General features: G+C 45.9%; 1 protein-coding gene across 2 annotated transcripts in view; it reads left to right on the top strand.

Moving 5' to 3' along the window:
* The window catches only part of BTRC (beta-transducin repeat containing E3 ubiquitin protein ligase), a 2,926,431-nt gene that overhangs the window by 1,551,063 nt on the left and 1,359,447 nt on the right, over nt 1–15,921 (top strand). For both annotated transcript variants that reach the window (XM_069611642.1, XM_069611641.1), the window contains one exon: nt 423–654. In XM_069611642.1, the coding sequence (XP_069467743.1) occupies nt 423–654 (232 nt within the window). The remainder of the gene's footprint in view (nt 1–422; nt 655–15,921) is intronic.

Here is a 15,921-nt window from a genome sequence, read left to right as displayed (position 1 = left end):
GATCGATACTTTGCTAATTCCTGCCAAACAGTACGAGTAACGAGTGCCCAGCCAATCGATGGCAAGTCTGGAAATGCATTAAGCATTTTCTTTTTACGAATGCCAAAACGACTGTTTTTGACAGTACTGGTTGTACTTAGTAATTCATTTTGTAGAAACCATTTCTAAATGCCTCTAACTTAAGTAGGATAGTATAGAATTTAATTGTAACATGAAGAAAACACCCATTCATTTATTAACCTTTTATTTTTTGCCATTATTTCTGTGCCTTGTGTTAGAGTGCCAAGCAACAGCGGCAATAGACTGACTGAAGCAATTTGTGTTTAAATGATTTGTATTCCTGTTGTGAAACAGCTGTCTTTCCAAAATTGATGTGGCTGCAGATCTGAATGTCAACTTCTTGTACTTTGTATCTCTTACAGACAGTACTTGCCGATGGCACTACTAGCATGATTCTGCCCAAGCAGAGAAAACTACCTGCAAACTTTGAGAAGGAGAAGTATCTGTGTGTGAAGTTTTTTGAACAGTGGTCAGAATCTGATCAAGTAGCCTTTGTAGAACATCTGATCGCCCGAATGTGCCACTATCAGCATGGACATATAAACTCTTACTTAAGGCCCATGCTGCAGAGGGACTTCATCACTGCCCTTCCAGGTATGTGTGTAAACCTCTATTAGAGATTACTGTCAAAGCTTGAGTTCTGGTTGGCGAATAGGTGTTTGTTTGAGTAATTAATTCAGCCAAAGATCAGGTCTGCAGTCAATGTGATGTTTGGAGGACCTAAATCACGGGTCTGCAATCGCTGGATCGCCATATGTTTTGAACTACAACTCCCATGATCCCTCTCAATGAACTATGATGCGAGTTGTAATCCAAAATATCTGCGGAGCCAAAGGTAACAGACCCCCTGATCTAGATTGTACTTGCCCAGCATGTGTGGTTTCCATTTTACAAATGCGCTTGATAAATCTATAAAAATATGTTAAGTTAAACTTCTACAGTGTGTGTCGCCTACCAAATATTTTAATTTCATTTCAAATAGATTTTTCTAGGTCAGAAACATGTATATTTGCTCATTGAGTTAACATTTAAAAGGAAATATGGTAGCAAATTGGAGTAATATTTTTTTTCTTGTGGTAAGCTTTTGAGATTATTCGTTCACTTTTTTTCCAATAGGCTAGTGCTCTTTCCGCTGTCAGCTTAATTGCATTAATACATTGTAACAATATTAAATTCAGCACATAACAGAACTTAATATTTTGGAAGAATGCAGCATCACAATATTGCAAATTAATTATGCAACAGTATTTAAAGTGCCCAGTTTCGCTTCCAGTCTGTTTTTAAGCATGAAAATCAAACACATAAACTTCCTGCTTAGAACTGATTGCATCTTGGCAACTCCATTTTATGAAGTAGACGTTTTGTTCTAAACAGTAATCACAAATGTTTCTTGGGCAATTATTATTCATTTTGGTTCCATAATAACGTTCAAAGTAACTTTCTGTCACCGATCTCTCTCATATTTATAGAATCTTCGCGTCATTACATTATTTCAAATTGCTTTAATATTGCTTAGTGCAAAAAATACAATACACAAAAAAAATCACTAGCTCAGAAGTACTACTCGTATCTCTCTCTATATATATATGAAGCAGAAAATCTGTTAGTTTGTTCCTTATACAATTCCACACCATTCCACCAATTTGAAACACATTTTGCATAGTTACCTGTTAGGACCCTCCGGACATTACTGGCTACATGACATTTGGACACCCCACCCGTTTGCCCAGATTTCAGCCCCTTCGCACATGAGATGGTTGCTGAAATCGGTGAAACATTTATGTGGTCGTAGAAGGACCGGACGAAGCTAGTTTTAAGTGTGTCAACCCACGTTTCAAGGCCCTAGGATGCACCGTTTCTGAGATATTTTCACAGCAACGCACCACCGTGCCAGGGTGAGGTGACAGGTGAGGAGAGCGCACATAAGGTCCCAGTATGCTGCAGCATGACGACTCTCACCTCCCCTCCACGTCTGCTCCTGGAGTATGTCAGCCAGCCACACGCCCATTTTCATTGCAGTTTACTTCAGAGTGCAAAAGTAAATCAAGCGATAAGCGACTCGGAAAAGCAACCTATAGGATCATTGATTTTCAACAATTGAGGAGCGTTATCATGTCTGTCTGCAGAGCCTGTGCGGAGTACGGGTACTTTTGGCTAGTTGTAAATACACAATTAAATATAAAATAACAGGGGGAGATGTGTTCTCTTTTTCTTTTTATAGAAAAGGAAATAATTCATTGAGAGAGGATCATGGTTGCAACATCTTGTTTATTGCTAACACAGATGCCTCTAGACCTAGCATATTTTTAATTTGTAACGTGTCCACATCCTCAAAGATTGCTCTTTGCTAATAAAGGTAAGAAACACGTAGATGTTGTTTAATTTGTGCAAACAAAGCATAGCAGTGTGTTGCTATGAACTGTTTATATGGAATGATGAAGTTTCTGTTAGCCAAAGAAGACTTGCAGCCTCTTGCTAGGTGCTGTGAGAAACCTGAGGGTATTCTAATAACTACTCCCCTTGGATCCTCTATACAGGTGGCCAGAGAAAGGCCGTTGATTTTGGATCCTACCCCTAGGAGGGGGGAGGGAGAACCACCTGGATGGAGGGTCCTTGGGGATTGGAGCTGGGATGCCTTTTAGTTAAGACACAGTATTCCACATACTCCTTTCAGGAGGGAACCCCTGCCCCAGAAGTGGATATGGGATATTGTTCAACATGTCCTCTGGTCTTTGAGAACGACAGGAGATATCATCCCAGATGTGTTAGAAAGAGAAGAAGGATTGGGGATGAGGTACATTGGGACAAAACACAGTATCCGCTGTAAGGAATGCATGGGATCAAAGTAAGACAGACACAAAGGATCACAGTTCAAGAGTGTTTATTGAACTTTATCAGGGTTGAGAAAACGCCTATCTAAACCTAAATCTAAGATGGGAGCAAGCTACGACCACAAAATAATAATACAGTCCTCGTGGAGTCCATTAAAATAAAAAGGGCCTATACTAAAAAAAAATAAATAACTATTGCCAATCCTTACTACTATGCTACATAATAGTGTGGGATAATATTCACAAAAAGAAAGAAGTGTTCACAAAATGATAAGTCAGGATATTTAGGCCGGGGCCTCCCTTTCCTGAGTGTTTAGCACGGGACAAGACGGGTCACTTGAGCACAGCACACTCCTGGGCTTATCCGGCATAAGGTCACAGTTCCTTTCATCAACTTCAGGGCCTTCTGTGCCCACGTCTCTTTAGTGCAAAGTCTCTTGCCTCAGAGGGCCTGATGACCAATAAACAATAAAGAAAAGTTCCTTTCTCAATATTCATGTCGGGCAATTTACTTTTTACCCTGGATCCCCCTCAGTCGGGCTCCGATCCTTCTTTCACCCTTAGCCCCCCGCAGTAGGGTTCAGACCAACTTCAATTTGTAAGCATCCCTCAGTTGGGTTCACATTTGTCAGTGCAATCTTCTCGGGTGTGTTACTGTTCACCCTAGTTCGCAGGCCATCCCTCAGTCGGGTTCACATTTGCCACAACAAACTTCTCAGATGTTGTTCACCCAGGGTCCACCTCAGCCGGGCTCAGATCCATTTCAGTTTACAGACAATCCAAGACTTTTGAATGTGCACAGGATTCAACGTAACCCGCTGCAGGACCACTTAGATTTCATAGTTCAATAATTCCTCCCTGCTCAAGGGGGTGGGGGCACCAAACAGAGACCCTCGAGTGAGCACCCACGTGGCACCGCACCGCTCTGTATATGGTACCGATTTTGGTTTCACAAAGGTCAATTATATACCAGTTCTCTTTCTTCATGCAATGTTGCCACTTGCAACCTTGAGCACAGCACAGTCCGGTCTGCTATCAGTTTCTCCAACTCACCGGCTGTGCTGAACTCATTGGCATTGCTTTGCTGTCGGAGTCAAGGACCGTACCACAGTGCCAATCACTTCTCCCCGCCCTAGCTAGTAGTGCGGGAGGGCCCTGTGTACCTTTGACTCACGCTTCACCATTCATCAGCTGCAATTCCTGGTATTATGTTTCTTTTCCTTGAGGCTTCTTGAAAGTCATGGTTCTGCATTGGAAAGGAGAAAGGGAATTCCCTCCTTGATCTCGTCGTCTTTCTCCTCGTTTTAAACTGCTATCTCAGAATAGCTGTTTCTTTGTGCGTTTGGCCTTGCTCAGAGTGTACTTTCGTGCTCCGCCTTTTATCCGTGTGGGGAACTGTGATGGCAGTCAGGTGCGTATAATACTCTTATGTCCCGTCCCCTTTCCTCGATCCTGCATGGGCGTCCCTTCGAAGGGATGGGAGACAGAACCTTTTTTACCAGAAAAAACCTTCTTCTCCAGCATTGGATCTTTCATGGATTCACATGCTTAGAATATTCCCCATCGTCAGGCTGGGAACCCTCGGTACATTTATAAAGACGTTTTCCATAGGAAAAAATGTCGACACTTTTGTGTCCTATCTACGTCGTTTTGGGCCTCTTACGCCTGCCCCAATAGGACGTAGGCGTATAAATATCCCCGCCCTGCGGCTCCCTTCAGATTTCAACCGTCTTCCAAAGTAGTGGGATCACCCTGTGTCATCTGCTATTTTACAAGGTGGATTTTTTTTTGTTTTCTTTCCCAATGTCTGGGAAGGCGTTATTCCGTCCGTGTGTTACATGCGGATTCAAAAAGGTGAACGAAGGAGATGGACATATGGACTGTCTGTATTGTCTCCGTCCTCATCATTCGGCGGACAATTGTGAAATTTGCAAAGGCCTCTCGCAGAAGACCCTGAAAGACCGAAATAGACGGCTGGTGACGTGGCTGAATGACGGAGCGGTAGCGTACCCTCCCTCGGAGGTAGGCTCTACACATAATTTGGCCTCGAGAGCTAAATCTCCGTAGGTCTCCTGCCACTCTGTATCTGCAAGCTCCGGCGAAGAAGTCACGTTCGACGGAGAAAAATTCCTCTGAGAAACATTCTACGAGGGAATCGTCATCAAAAACAAAAGCTTTGTCGTCTTCCTCCTCGTCAAAAAAGGAGAGAAAATACCTGTTAAAGACCTCTTCAGGTGACCATCATAGGTCATCCTCGAGTCGAGATTCGTCGAAGCATAAGTCAAGCTCAAAAAAGGCGGGAACGCCTCAGGATTCTGCGCCACAACCACCATTGTCGTCGACGGGAGTTCGATCGTCGACGCCCTCATTACCATCAAGGCAGGGCATTCCTACAGTAGCTCCGTTGATTCAGGCGACAACGATGACTGTTGAGAGGTTGGCATCGTCGACGGTGGCCCCTCTGGAAGGCTGGCAGCCGGTGGTGTACGATCCGATCTTACCAGAGACCCTGTTGCAACAGGAGGCGGCCTGTTCCATATGATCCATAGAAGATGACCGTGAACCGGTGGTTGGGCCAACAGAGCTTGGATTACAGGGGGTCAGTTCGTTGACGGTCTAGAGTGGGCGAAGTATCCCGGTTACAACGCCTTTACTCAATCCCCACGCGGTGTTGTCCTTGCAGGTATTGTCCACATTACAGACTTTATCGAGCCCATTGGACACGAAGATGCCTCAAGTTGGTGCTCCAGCAGTGGTACATGCTACGCCAGCCGACGACGAGCCAGGTCCTGCCCCCCGGTCAATGGCTAGGGTACCAACAGCCCTTCTGGTTGATGAACATCCTCCACACTCACACCCAGAGGAAGGGGAATTACCAGAGTCCGAGTCGGAACAAGGAGAGTCTTTCTCAAACATATCATCATACCCTTCAAGAGACCCGACATGGGAGTCGGAGGCTGAGATGGAAGCTCCAAGAAGTCCAGCTCAACCATCACCGCCGGATGACATTGGTTCCTTCCACACAATGATGGGTAAGGCATGTACCGAGTTTCGCCTGGCCCAGGAGGAAGAAAAGAAAGACTGTTTCTTGTTTGATCACATGGGAAAGAGGAGGAAGTCGGTGTTTTCGGTCCCCATTTTAGATCACGTATGGCAAGAGGGGTTACAAACCATGTGCCACCCGTTTTCGGAGCCGGCGACTAAAGGTAGACTGGAAAAGAAATGTAAAGCTCTGGAGTCTACTCCAAAATGTTTGTCTTCTCAACCTTCTCCGGAATCGGTGGTATCGGCAGCTGCAGCAAGAAAGGCGAGGTCACAACATAAATGTACAACCCCCCCGGACAATGAGACCAGGAGGAAGATGCCTTTGGCAAGAAGGTAGTGTCGGTGGGAGCAACAACGGTCAAGACAGCCAACTCTCTAGCTATTATGGCGAGATACGACAGAGAGATGTGGCATCGTTTAGCCCCCATACTGGAACATCTACCGGACGAGCACAGAAAATCTGCTATGTTGCTGGTGCGTGAGGGGGAAGAGGCTTCAAACCACTCAATAAACATCGCTGTAGACCTGGCAGAATCAGGTTTTAAAAAATAAATAATGGAGTGGTTTTGAGGAGGCAAGCATGGCTCAAATGCACAAACTTTCGACCAGAAGTACAATATGAAGTGCTCGATATGCCTTTTGAAGGGGAACAATTATTTGGGGAAAAAGTAGACGAGGCCTTAAAAGGCATGAAAGAAGACTCGGACCCAGCACGCTCTCTTGCAGCCCTTCAGAGTGGCAGAAGTTTTAGTTCTTTTCGTCCCTTTAGAGGGGCATCAGGAAATTTCTGATTTGTGTCATCCAGGGATCGGGGCTTCAGTAGGCCATTGTACTCCTCTCAAGGCTATAGGCGAGCTACCCAAACTGCTCGAAGTGGACGAGACTATCAAGCTTCAAGGAGAAGAAGAGGTTATTCATCGTCCACGAAGGACAAGCAGTCAAAGACCCAGCAATGACGAGCTTCAGGACGTCCTGGGAGGCAGAGTGTCTCGCCGTGTCGAAGATAACATCAGACCGGTGGGTATTAGACACAGTGAAACTAAGCCACTCTTTGCAGTTCAAAAGCATGCCACCGCACATTCCACCTGTGTTTTCGGCGCAACCCCATCTTCAAATATTACAACAAGAAGTGGTGCTTATGCTACAAAAAGGGGCTATAGAATTGGTCCTGGTGGCCGAGAGAGTTCAGGGAGTTTACTCCTGGTATTTCGTTGTCAAAAAACCCAACGGCAAGTGGTGCCCCATTCTAGATCTTCGAGATCTCAACAAGACACTAAAAAATCTGAAGTTCAAGATGCTTACGCTTCAGGAAGTTATCCGATCTATCCAGCCGGGGGATTTTCTGGCGTCGTTAGATCTACAGGACACATATTTTCATATACCAATGCGTCGACGACACAGAACATTTCTGAGGTTCATAGTCGGACGAACCCACTATCCATTCAAAGTACTCCAATTCGGACTAAAGTCATCTCCCAGGACGTTCACAAAGTGTTTGGCTCCAGTAGCAGCTTGGTTAAGAAGACAAGGTCATCATGTTTACCCATATCTGAATGATTAGTTGGTAAGGAGGTCGTCTCCAATAATCGCGCAAGCAAGTTTAAAGGCCACCATGCAACTTCTGCAACAGTTAGGCTTTGCGATGAACTTCGAGAAGTCCTCTTTAACTCCCTCAAGGAACTTGTTTTTTTTGGGTGCGGAGTTTGAAACGCAGTCAGGATTGGTGAAACCATCTGTGGAGAGAGTTCACAAACTCAGGCTACAGGCAAAGGAGTGGAAAGTCAACACCAGGGTGTCGGTAAGGAAATATATGTCACTACTAGGGGCCATGGTGTCGTGTATCCCCTTGGTAAACAACTGTCGTCTCTTCATGAGACCAATTCAAGAATTTCTGGCAGACCGATGGTCCCAGAGTCGGGGGCTTTGGTCAGACAAATTGACTATCAACAACGGGCTTCTGCGAGCACTGCAATGGTGGCAACTCTTCAAAAACCTATCGAGAGGGATGACTCTGCAGCAACTAGAGTTTCAAATGACGATAGTGACGGATGCTTTTCTGACTGGATGGGGAGCGCATCTGGAGTCCCTGCAAGTTCAAGCTCTGTGGTTGTCAGAAGAGTCAACCCTTCATATCAACGTGCTGGAATTGAGGGCGGTACGTTGGGCCCTCAAGTCCTTTTTACCACACATAAAAGGATCAGTCGTGAGAATATTGAGGGACAATACGACAACAATGTTCTACCTGAGAAAGCAGGGAGGTACTTGTTCCAGAACTCTCTCGACCGAAGCTCAAGAAATATGACACTGGGCCCATATTGGCCTATCATCTGCCGGAAGTCAAAATTGTACAAGCGGACTCTCTCAGCAGAGAGATGAATCGGCTGCACGAATGGGAGTTGAACGACAAACAGCTGGCAAATGTTTTCAAAAAATGGGGCCAACCTTCCCTGGATCTCTTCGCGATGAGAGAGAAAAACAAGTGCGCACAGTACGCGAGCAGGTGGCCACAACCCGACTCACTGGGGGAAGCATTCTTCTTCCCGTGGACGGACAAGTTTGTGTACGCGTTTCCCCCGTTTCCACTTATACGACAAACTCTACAATGGATTCACAAATACCCATGTCGGGTGATCTTAGTGGCTCCTTATTGGGCGAGACAGTCGTGGTTCTCCGACCTGCTCCAGCTGTCGATAGCGCAACCAGTGAGGTTCCAGAAGATTCCGAACCTTCCATCTCGAGACAAGGGGGCAGTGTGGCATCATGATCCGGATGGACTCAGCCTGACAACCTGGCTCCTGACTTCTCGGAATTTGGTACTCTAACCATTTCATCGTACTGTCGTCGAATTTTACAAGCCACGCGGGTTCCGTCCACGAACACTTCGTATGCATGTAAATGTGGTGTAAATGTGGTGCAAGGATCAACCAGGACTGGAACCCCTGACTATAACACGCCAGAAAAGCTACTTCAATACTTGATACACTTAGCAGAAAGGGGTTTGTCTTTTTCTTCGATAAAGGTTCATCTGGCAGCCATTTCAAGGTTCACTCGTAAAAGACATTCATCACCACTGTTTAGTGATCCGTTAGTTAAAAACTTCATGAAATGCTTATTTCGTACTTTTCCCCCAACTAAAAAGTGTCCTCCGAAACTGGAGTCTTAACCTGGTACTGGTAGAACTAATGAAAGCTCCTTTCGAGCCTATGTCGTCGTCGTCATCTTTAAAATTCTTATCGTGGAAAATGGCCTTTTTGGTGGCTATTACTTTGGCACAACAGCTTTCGGAACTACAGGCGTTAGTCATTAATCCTCCATATTTGAGATTTTTCAAAGACAAAGTGGTGTTGGCAACCAACCCTCATTTCATACCAAAAGTTCCAACTGTCTTTCATAAGCATTCGTTTATTGAACTGCTGACATTCTTCGCAACTCCTTCATCTGTCACGGAAAAAGCTCTCCATACATTGGATGTGAAAAGAGCTCTAAAGTTTTACCTTCATCGTACTCAAGATTTTAGAGACACAAAACAACTATTTGTGGCTTATGACCCTTTGGCAAAGGGAAAAGCAATTTCAAAACAGGGACTGGCTCGCTGGGTCTCGTCGATGATTGATTTTTGCCACTCAAAGGCGGGGAAGCCGCTAGAAAAGCGTCCAAGAGCCCATTCCACGAGATCCACTTCGTCTTCGACGGCATTGTGGTCCGGGATTTCGCTGGGAAATATCGGTCAGGCGGCATCCTGGTCGGTGCCACATACATTTACCCGCCATTATTGCCTCGAGCCACAGCATGCAGAAGATATACAGATGGGACGAGCAGTCCTACGTTATTTGTTTCAGTAAAGTAAGCCCTGTACAGGGGTATATCCTTCTATCAATATATCTTAATGTGTGGTTTGATGTTAACGTACAACGACTAAAAGATGTTTCCATGACAAAGGGCATGTATGGCTATGATGGTATTGGTTTGCATACACACCTCCAAATCAGGAGTACTGCTATACAATCCATTCTAAGCATGTGAATCCATGAAAGATCCAATGCTGGAGAAGGGAATAGTTTCTTACCTGTAACTCCATTTCTCCAGCATTGGTATCTTTCATGGATTCACATGCGCCCTCCAGCCTTCCCTGTATGCAAACAGTTATACCCCAGACTACTTTGGGGGGTTAAAATCTGAAGGGAGCCGCGGGGGCGGGGATATTTATACGACGTCCTATTGGGGCAGGCGTAAGCGGCACAAAACGACATAGATAGGACACAAAAGTGTCGAAATTCTTTCCTATGAAAACGTCTTTATAAATGTACCGAGGGTTCCCAGCCTGACGACGGGGAATATTCTAAGCATTTGAATCCATGAAAGATACCAATGCTGGAGAAATGGAATTACAGGTAAGAAACTATTCCCTTCCCCTTTAAATTTAGAGGTGCGCATTTTGCGGCACTGGGAGCATGCGCTGCCCTGACTCCGCCCTCTAGCGCCACACCTCAGTCCCCTTTTCCGCGTCGACGGGAACAGGCAGAATTCACAAGCGCTCCTGGGTTTGGCTTCGGGCACGTAATTACATACGCGGATACTTCTTCTGTCTTTTTTGTCTTTTTATCATTCAGGTACTCAGTCCTCAGGCGTTCACGCTCCACCCCGGCGCGACTTCCTGAGGGTTCAGCAGGTGTTCATCCTGCAACAGCCTCTTCCCAACTTGAGACCCCCATGCCCTCTGCCTACGTTGCCTTGGCCCAGACCATGGTTGGCAAGCTTGTACAGCATGCAACACCCTGTCCTTGTAATCGCTGAAGAACAGACTAGCCAGATGGACAGAGCTCTTCCAGAAGCCGCCTCCAGAGGACCTCAGGAACTTCGTGAAACACTGAACCAGGCCCAAGGCAGCGCCTCTATTCTCCATCGCACCCGCAAAGGAGACTCCTTCCCAAGGACTCTCCCGCGCGGGAGGGACCGTTCAGGTCCTACTACCAGCATGTGCACTGAGGCTGCAGCAGCTACCGGCCTTCGGGCTGAGGAATCCTTGGATCCTCCCTTTGGCAGTGTTGAGGGACCGGAAGGTTCTTGTATCGGATTGTCATCCGAGGGGCTCTGCCCTTGTACTAGCAATATGGCTGAGGAACTACGCCCTAGGACCGGCAATATGTCCGAGGGGGCACCTAAACGCAGCTCTACTGACCCCCGGGTCGAGGGTGTCACACCTACCGGGTCTAGGCCCGAGGAGCAGGGCATACCTCGTGATCCACACACAAGACTCTTGGAGGAGACTGGGCCCAGCGAGCCGAGCAACTCATCGCAGGCACGTGGCAGGCAGCTCAACAAGATGGCCACCACGCCAGACAGAGGCACCCGTCCGACACCATTCCAGGAGTTCGGCGAAGAATGAGTGTCAGGGTGGGACTGGCCTCAACCAGGTACGTGGCCTACAGCCTATCCTTCTTATGCTCAGGGCAGCTTTCCACTGCGTCCATATGGACAGGGTATGCAGCAGCTCCTGGCTACCCCGTCAGTACCCCCTACCATCTCTCTGGCCTGTGAAGAGGGATTCTTTGAGAGGTTCCTCGGACTCATGAAGTCACCTCGGATGGGGGTTATCCTCTAGGACGCCATCATGGAGGTCCTCCCTATGATGCTACTGGCACCACAAGCTCCTCCAACGGCACCCCTGGTCTCGGTGCAGCCGCTGGCTCACCAGCCGATTCCTCATGCAGTTCCATACCAGCCTCCTCCTCAGACTCCGGCCGCGGTCACTGTACCCCAGTCTGTGGCTCCAGCTACTCCTTCACCTCCACAGGATCCTCCTGAGGAGGATCCAGACATGCCATCCTCAGCCAGGGCCTTCCACGAACGTCTTGAAGGGCTGCGGAGTACCTGGGCCTATCCCAACCCGAAGCTGAGCAGCCGGCAGAAGGGGTTCTGGCGAAAGTTCTCACACAACGCCTCTCTGCCAAAACGGGGATTCCACTGCAAACCAATGTAGTCTCTCTGGCCAAGAAAGGTTGGCTGAAGCCCAACTCGGTCCAGCCAGTCAATCGACACCTGGATGCCAAGAACAGGCAGATGGAGGGGGATACACTGTTGCTATCGGCCCATCCTCACCCACACTCCTCGGTGATTGCTGCGGCCTCACTATACTCCCAGCCTCAGTCGTCCTCAGCCTCCTCCTCGTCAACGCTAATAGGCATGGAGGAGAAGATTTTGGGGGTGTACGGGAAGAAGCTGTATTCCAACGCATCCTTGCATCTTCGTCAGGCTAACGCCGATGCCATGCTGGCTGCCGCTAACCAAAGGTTATGGCGGGAGATTGCGGACTTCCTCCCGGAACTAGAGCCAATCACGTTTTAAGGCAGGGCTGGTTGAGGCCAAGCTGGTGGCGCAGGAACTCATGGAATCCACCGTGGCCCATATTTACACCTCTGACCGTGCCATCTATATCGCCACGGGCGAAACTTTTCTGAACCTGATATGTCGGGCCGTTCGGGCCTGCAGCTTTCAAGGACGAGCCTTTCCCAATTAGTTCCCCGATGTACATTTCATCAAAGGATAGACTCCAAGTTTCTTGTTTATTATATTGTATCAAGGTTTTTTGTGGTTTCCCGAAGACCAGTCCTAAATGGCTAATCCAATCTTTTTCGGAGACTACGTTACACTGCCGGCTTTCTTTTTTTCCTTCCAGTTGGTGAAACACAGACCAAAACTCTCTAGTATATTTTTTCCCAATTAATTCTAACATGTGTTACCTGTCCTGCTGAAGCCTCCCTATTTTGCTGGATACTGACCAGGCTTTGTTGTTGTTAATGTGACATCTTTCCTCTATTTTCATTGCTTCACTATTTCCATGTCTTTTTTAATATCTCTTAGGTTCTTATTCAGATCTTTTTTCCTCCTCATGGTTTCTTCATCGAATGAATGTCGATGAGTCTGTTTTGGTCCCCCTCCACCCCCACTCGGTGGGTAGGTGGAGTAGACAAACTTAATGAAACCATCTGTGTGACAATTCTCAAATTGTATATGCTCCGGCATTCCCATTAACCTGTCGCAAGGCAAGGCGGGCAGCAGGCGCTGCTTTGGAGCGGAGGCAGGGCTACGCACAAAAGACGGCATGTGCTGAACGAAGCACCTGGCGAACAGGCTTTCCCACTTGGGGAGAAGCCACCCAAAGGAGCTGCCGGTCCTCGTAAGTGTCGGGGGACACAAACCGCCCAGACGCTCCAAGAGGCCGTAAATACAATAGCGGTCCACAACAATAAGCAAAGTTGCATTTATTGAATACTGAATTGAATGAAACAAGCTAAGTGGCATTTATTGAAAAGGCAAAGTTTATTACATTGAACATCAAATTGAATGCAAATATCAAACCTCCTAAGATTTCAATCAACTGAAAGAAAATAGGAAACTAAGTTGAATGGAGGACTCTAACTGCAGAGTTGAAGTCAAGGCTGAGCAAGTGCTTGTTGTGGAACTGCATTTGAGAAACCACTTGTTTAGTGAATTTGTGGAATTGCATTTAAGAAGCCATTGGTTTAGTTGAATATTGAATTACTCAAAGAGAACTTGAAGTTCCTGGTTGCATGACCTGTAATGGGTGGATTATGTGATCCAAAACTGTGCCCAGACCAGAGAACTCATATATGTTAAATAAAGAACTGTTGAAAGCGACTGCAAGGTTCTGGTTGCGTGACCTTTAATGAATGGGTGGACTGTCTGGTCTAACAACTGCGCGAAGACCAGAGAACCCCTATAAATTAGCGAGGAAACTTGCTGTTATATCAAAAGGAAAGCTACGATTGGTGTATACCAGACTTGGGGAAGGGAGCCATGAGCTGTAAAAAATTGTTGAAACACAGTCTAAAGAACAAAGCTTCAAGATAATTATTTTTGTGAAATCTTTTGACATTGAATTTGGGGAAGGGAAACCTGAGACCTACTGCCCTGGAACTATATTGAACTTGGGGAAGGGCATTCTGACAGTTACAGAAGTGTGGAACTTTATTACTTCAAGTCCAACAGAAGGTAAATTGAACATTGTGATAAATTGGTTGACATTTGGGGAAAAGAGGCTGAAGAATAGGCCTGAGCTGAAAATAGCTCTGAACTTTACTTTTGCAACACTTCTTAGTTTATGGTTGACATCCCTACACATTGTTTTGCCTTAGTTGTGAGGAGAAGCGTAGGTTTTGGACACAGACTTTTAAGTTGAACCTAATGACACAGACTGTCCTTAGTTTCTTTACGTAGGGAAATCCCACCTTAGCATAGGGCAAGTTAGGTCGTACTCCATCCTCACATTTTCTTTAATAAAAGCCTTTTCATACATTGAATCTGTTTTCTGTGTCGCCTTCCGTGATTCCAAACTCACAGTGCACGCACTAAACACCAATTGGTTGGTGATTTGACCACGCCAGACAATAGGTTACAGTCTCTTTTGAAATGTATAAGAGGGTCTGCAGTAGCGTCCCTGTAGTTATGGTTGCTCAACCCACAGAAAGAGCAGTTTCAGAGTGGATTATATCTTTGGTGCCATTTGACGATTTATCACGTTACTTTGCAAAACAGTATACTGCCAAATATTATTTTGCCAACTATTATTTTGAAACGTTTTTTGCTATTTTGCAAAAGGCAGAAAAGTTAATGGTGGGGTCTAAAATCTTTAGAAATCCGGATAGACATGAATGTAAAAAAAAGTTGCTTGCGGCTACAGCCCTAACCGCTGGATTGAATTGCACCAAAAGCATGTTTTTGCCAATTGGTGTTAATCCGTTCAGTAGATTTATTTTAAATTGGGCAAAAGTAGGTTAAAACAAATTTGTGATGTCTCGTCTAGTCTGCGGACTCACTTCCTGGTTAGGTATCCGCAGATGCCCCTGGACCAAGCTTTGTTTTTTTTTTTATTATTGTATTTGGTTAACATAACCTTTTACAATCATACAAACCTAAAACATAGAAATGTTCTACAGAAGAAGAAAAAGAGAAACAAAGAATAAAACTTTAGAAGTTAAAATTAAAAATACCTGTATAAACATTGAAACAGATATAATTCACATCCAAACATTTACAGTTCTCAATACACTTTGCGCTTGAAGTCTAAAAGACAGAGTTCGTCCCTGCCGAGTTTCATTTTCCTCTTCCATTTTTTTTGCACGTACTCTTGACCGCGGGGAGATGGCAGGGTTCCTACCATTACCATCCATCTAACTCATGCGCCCTACCACTCAAAGCACTATGTTGCAGCTTTCGAGCATTTGGATCACTGCTATTGTCATGCCCTGTGAGTGACCATCAAACAGCCTCTCCCAGAATGATTCTGGCATATAATATGATTCAAAGCCAAATTTACCAAAGAGGAGGGCTCTTACTTGCCTTGTGCCTTCACAGTCCAATAATAGATGTTTGGTGGACTGCGCTTCTGGATTTTTACAGACCTTGCACAGAATGATGGCATTGTCCCCCAACCCTCTTTTCGCAAGTACTTCACCTGTGTGGATGACATTAAACCAAAGTCTCAGGAATGTATTCCTGATTCTCCAGTCCAGTCCGTGAACTTCACTAAATATTTGCTTAAATAACCCAGTTTCTGATCTACTTTCTGCAATGGGTTTAGATTGGCCCTAGAACGCACTTGCCGGGCTGTTCTTATCCGTCGAAATAGTGGGATTATTTTCCACCCTGCTTGTGCGTTCAGTGATCTTAAGCCCAGTTCAAACCTGATATTGGACATCGACAGACACATAGGTAAACCAAGAGCGTGTTTCCACAAGAGTCCCTCCCATTTTTGCCACGATATATTCCATAACGGGGGTTTTGCTTCCGCTCCCTAAAGTAGAACAGGGATTACTTTGGCTTGATAAAATATTAGTACTGGAATGATGGAAAATCTACCGTACCTCATGAGTATTTTCTTCATCTGGGTGGACAGTTGTTTTATTTTCATCAACATATCCTACTCTACTTTACATAGTGCCGGGAGAGCATATATTTTGTAGAG

This window comes from Ambystoma mexicanum, chromosome 8 (assembly GCF_040938575.1).
Source record: "Ambystoma mexicanum isolate Mex_15411 chromosome 8, UKY_AmexF1_1, whole genome shotgun sequence".
NCBI classification, from domain to species: Eukaryota; Metazoa; Chordata; class Amphibia; order Caudata; family Ambystomatidae; genus Ambystoma; species Ambystoma mexicanum.
This window is presented reverse-complemented; position numbering and strand designations above follow the sequence as displayed.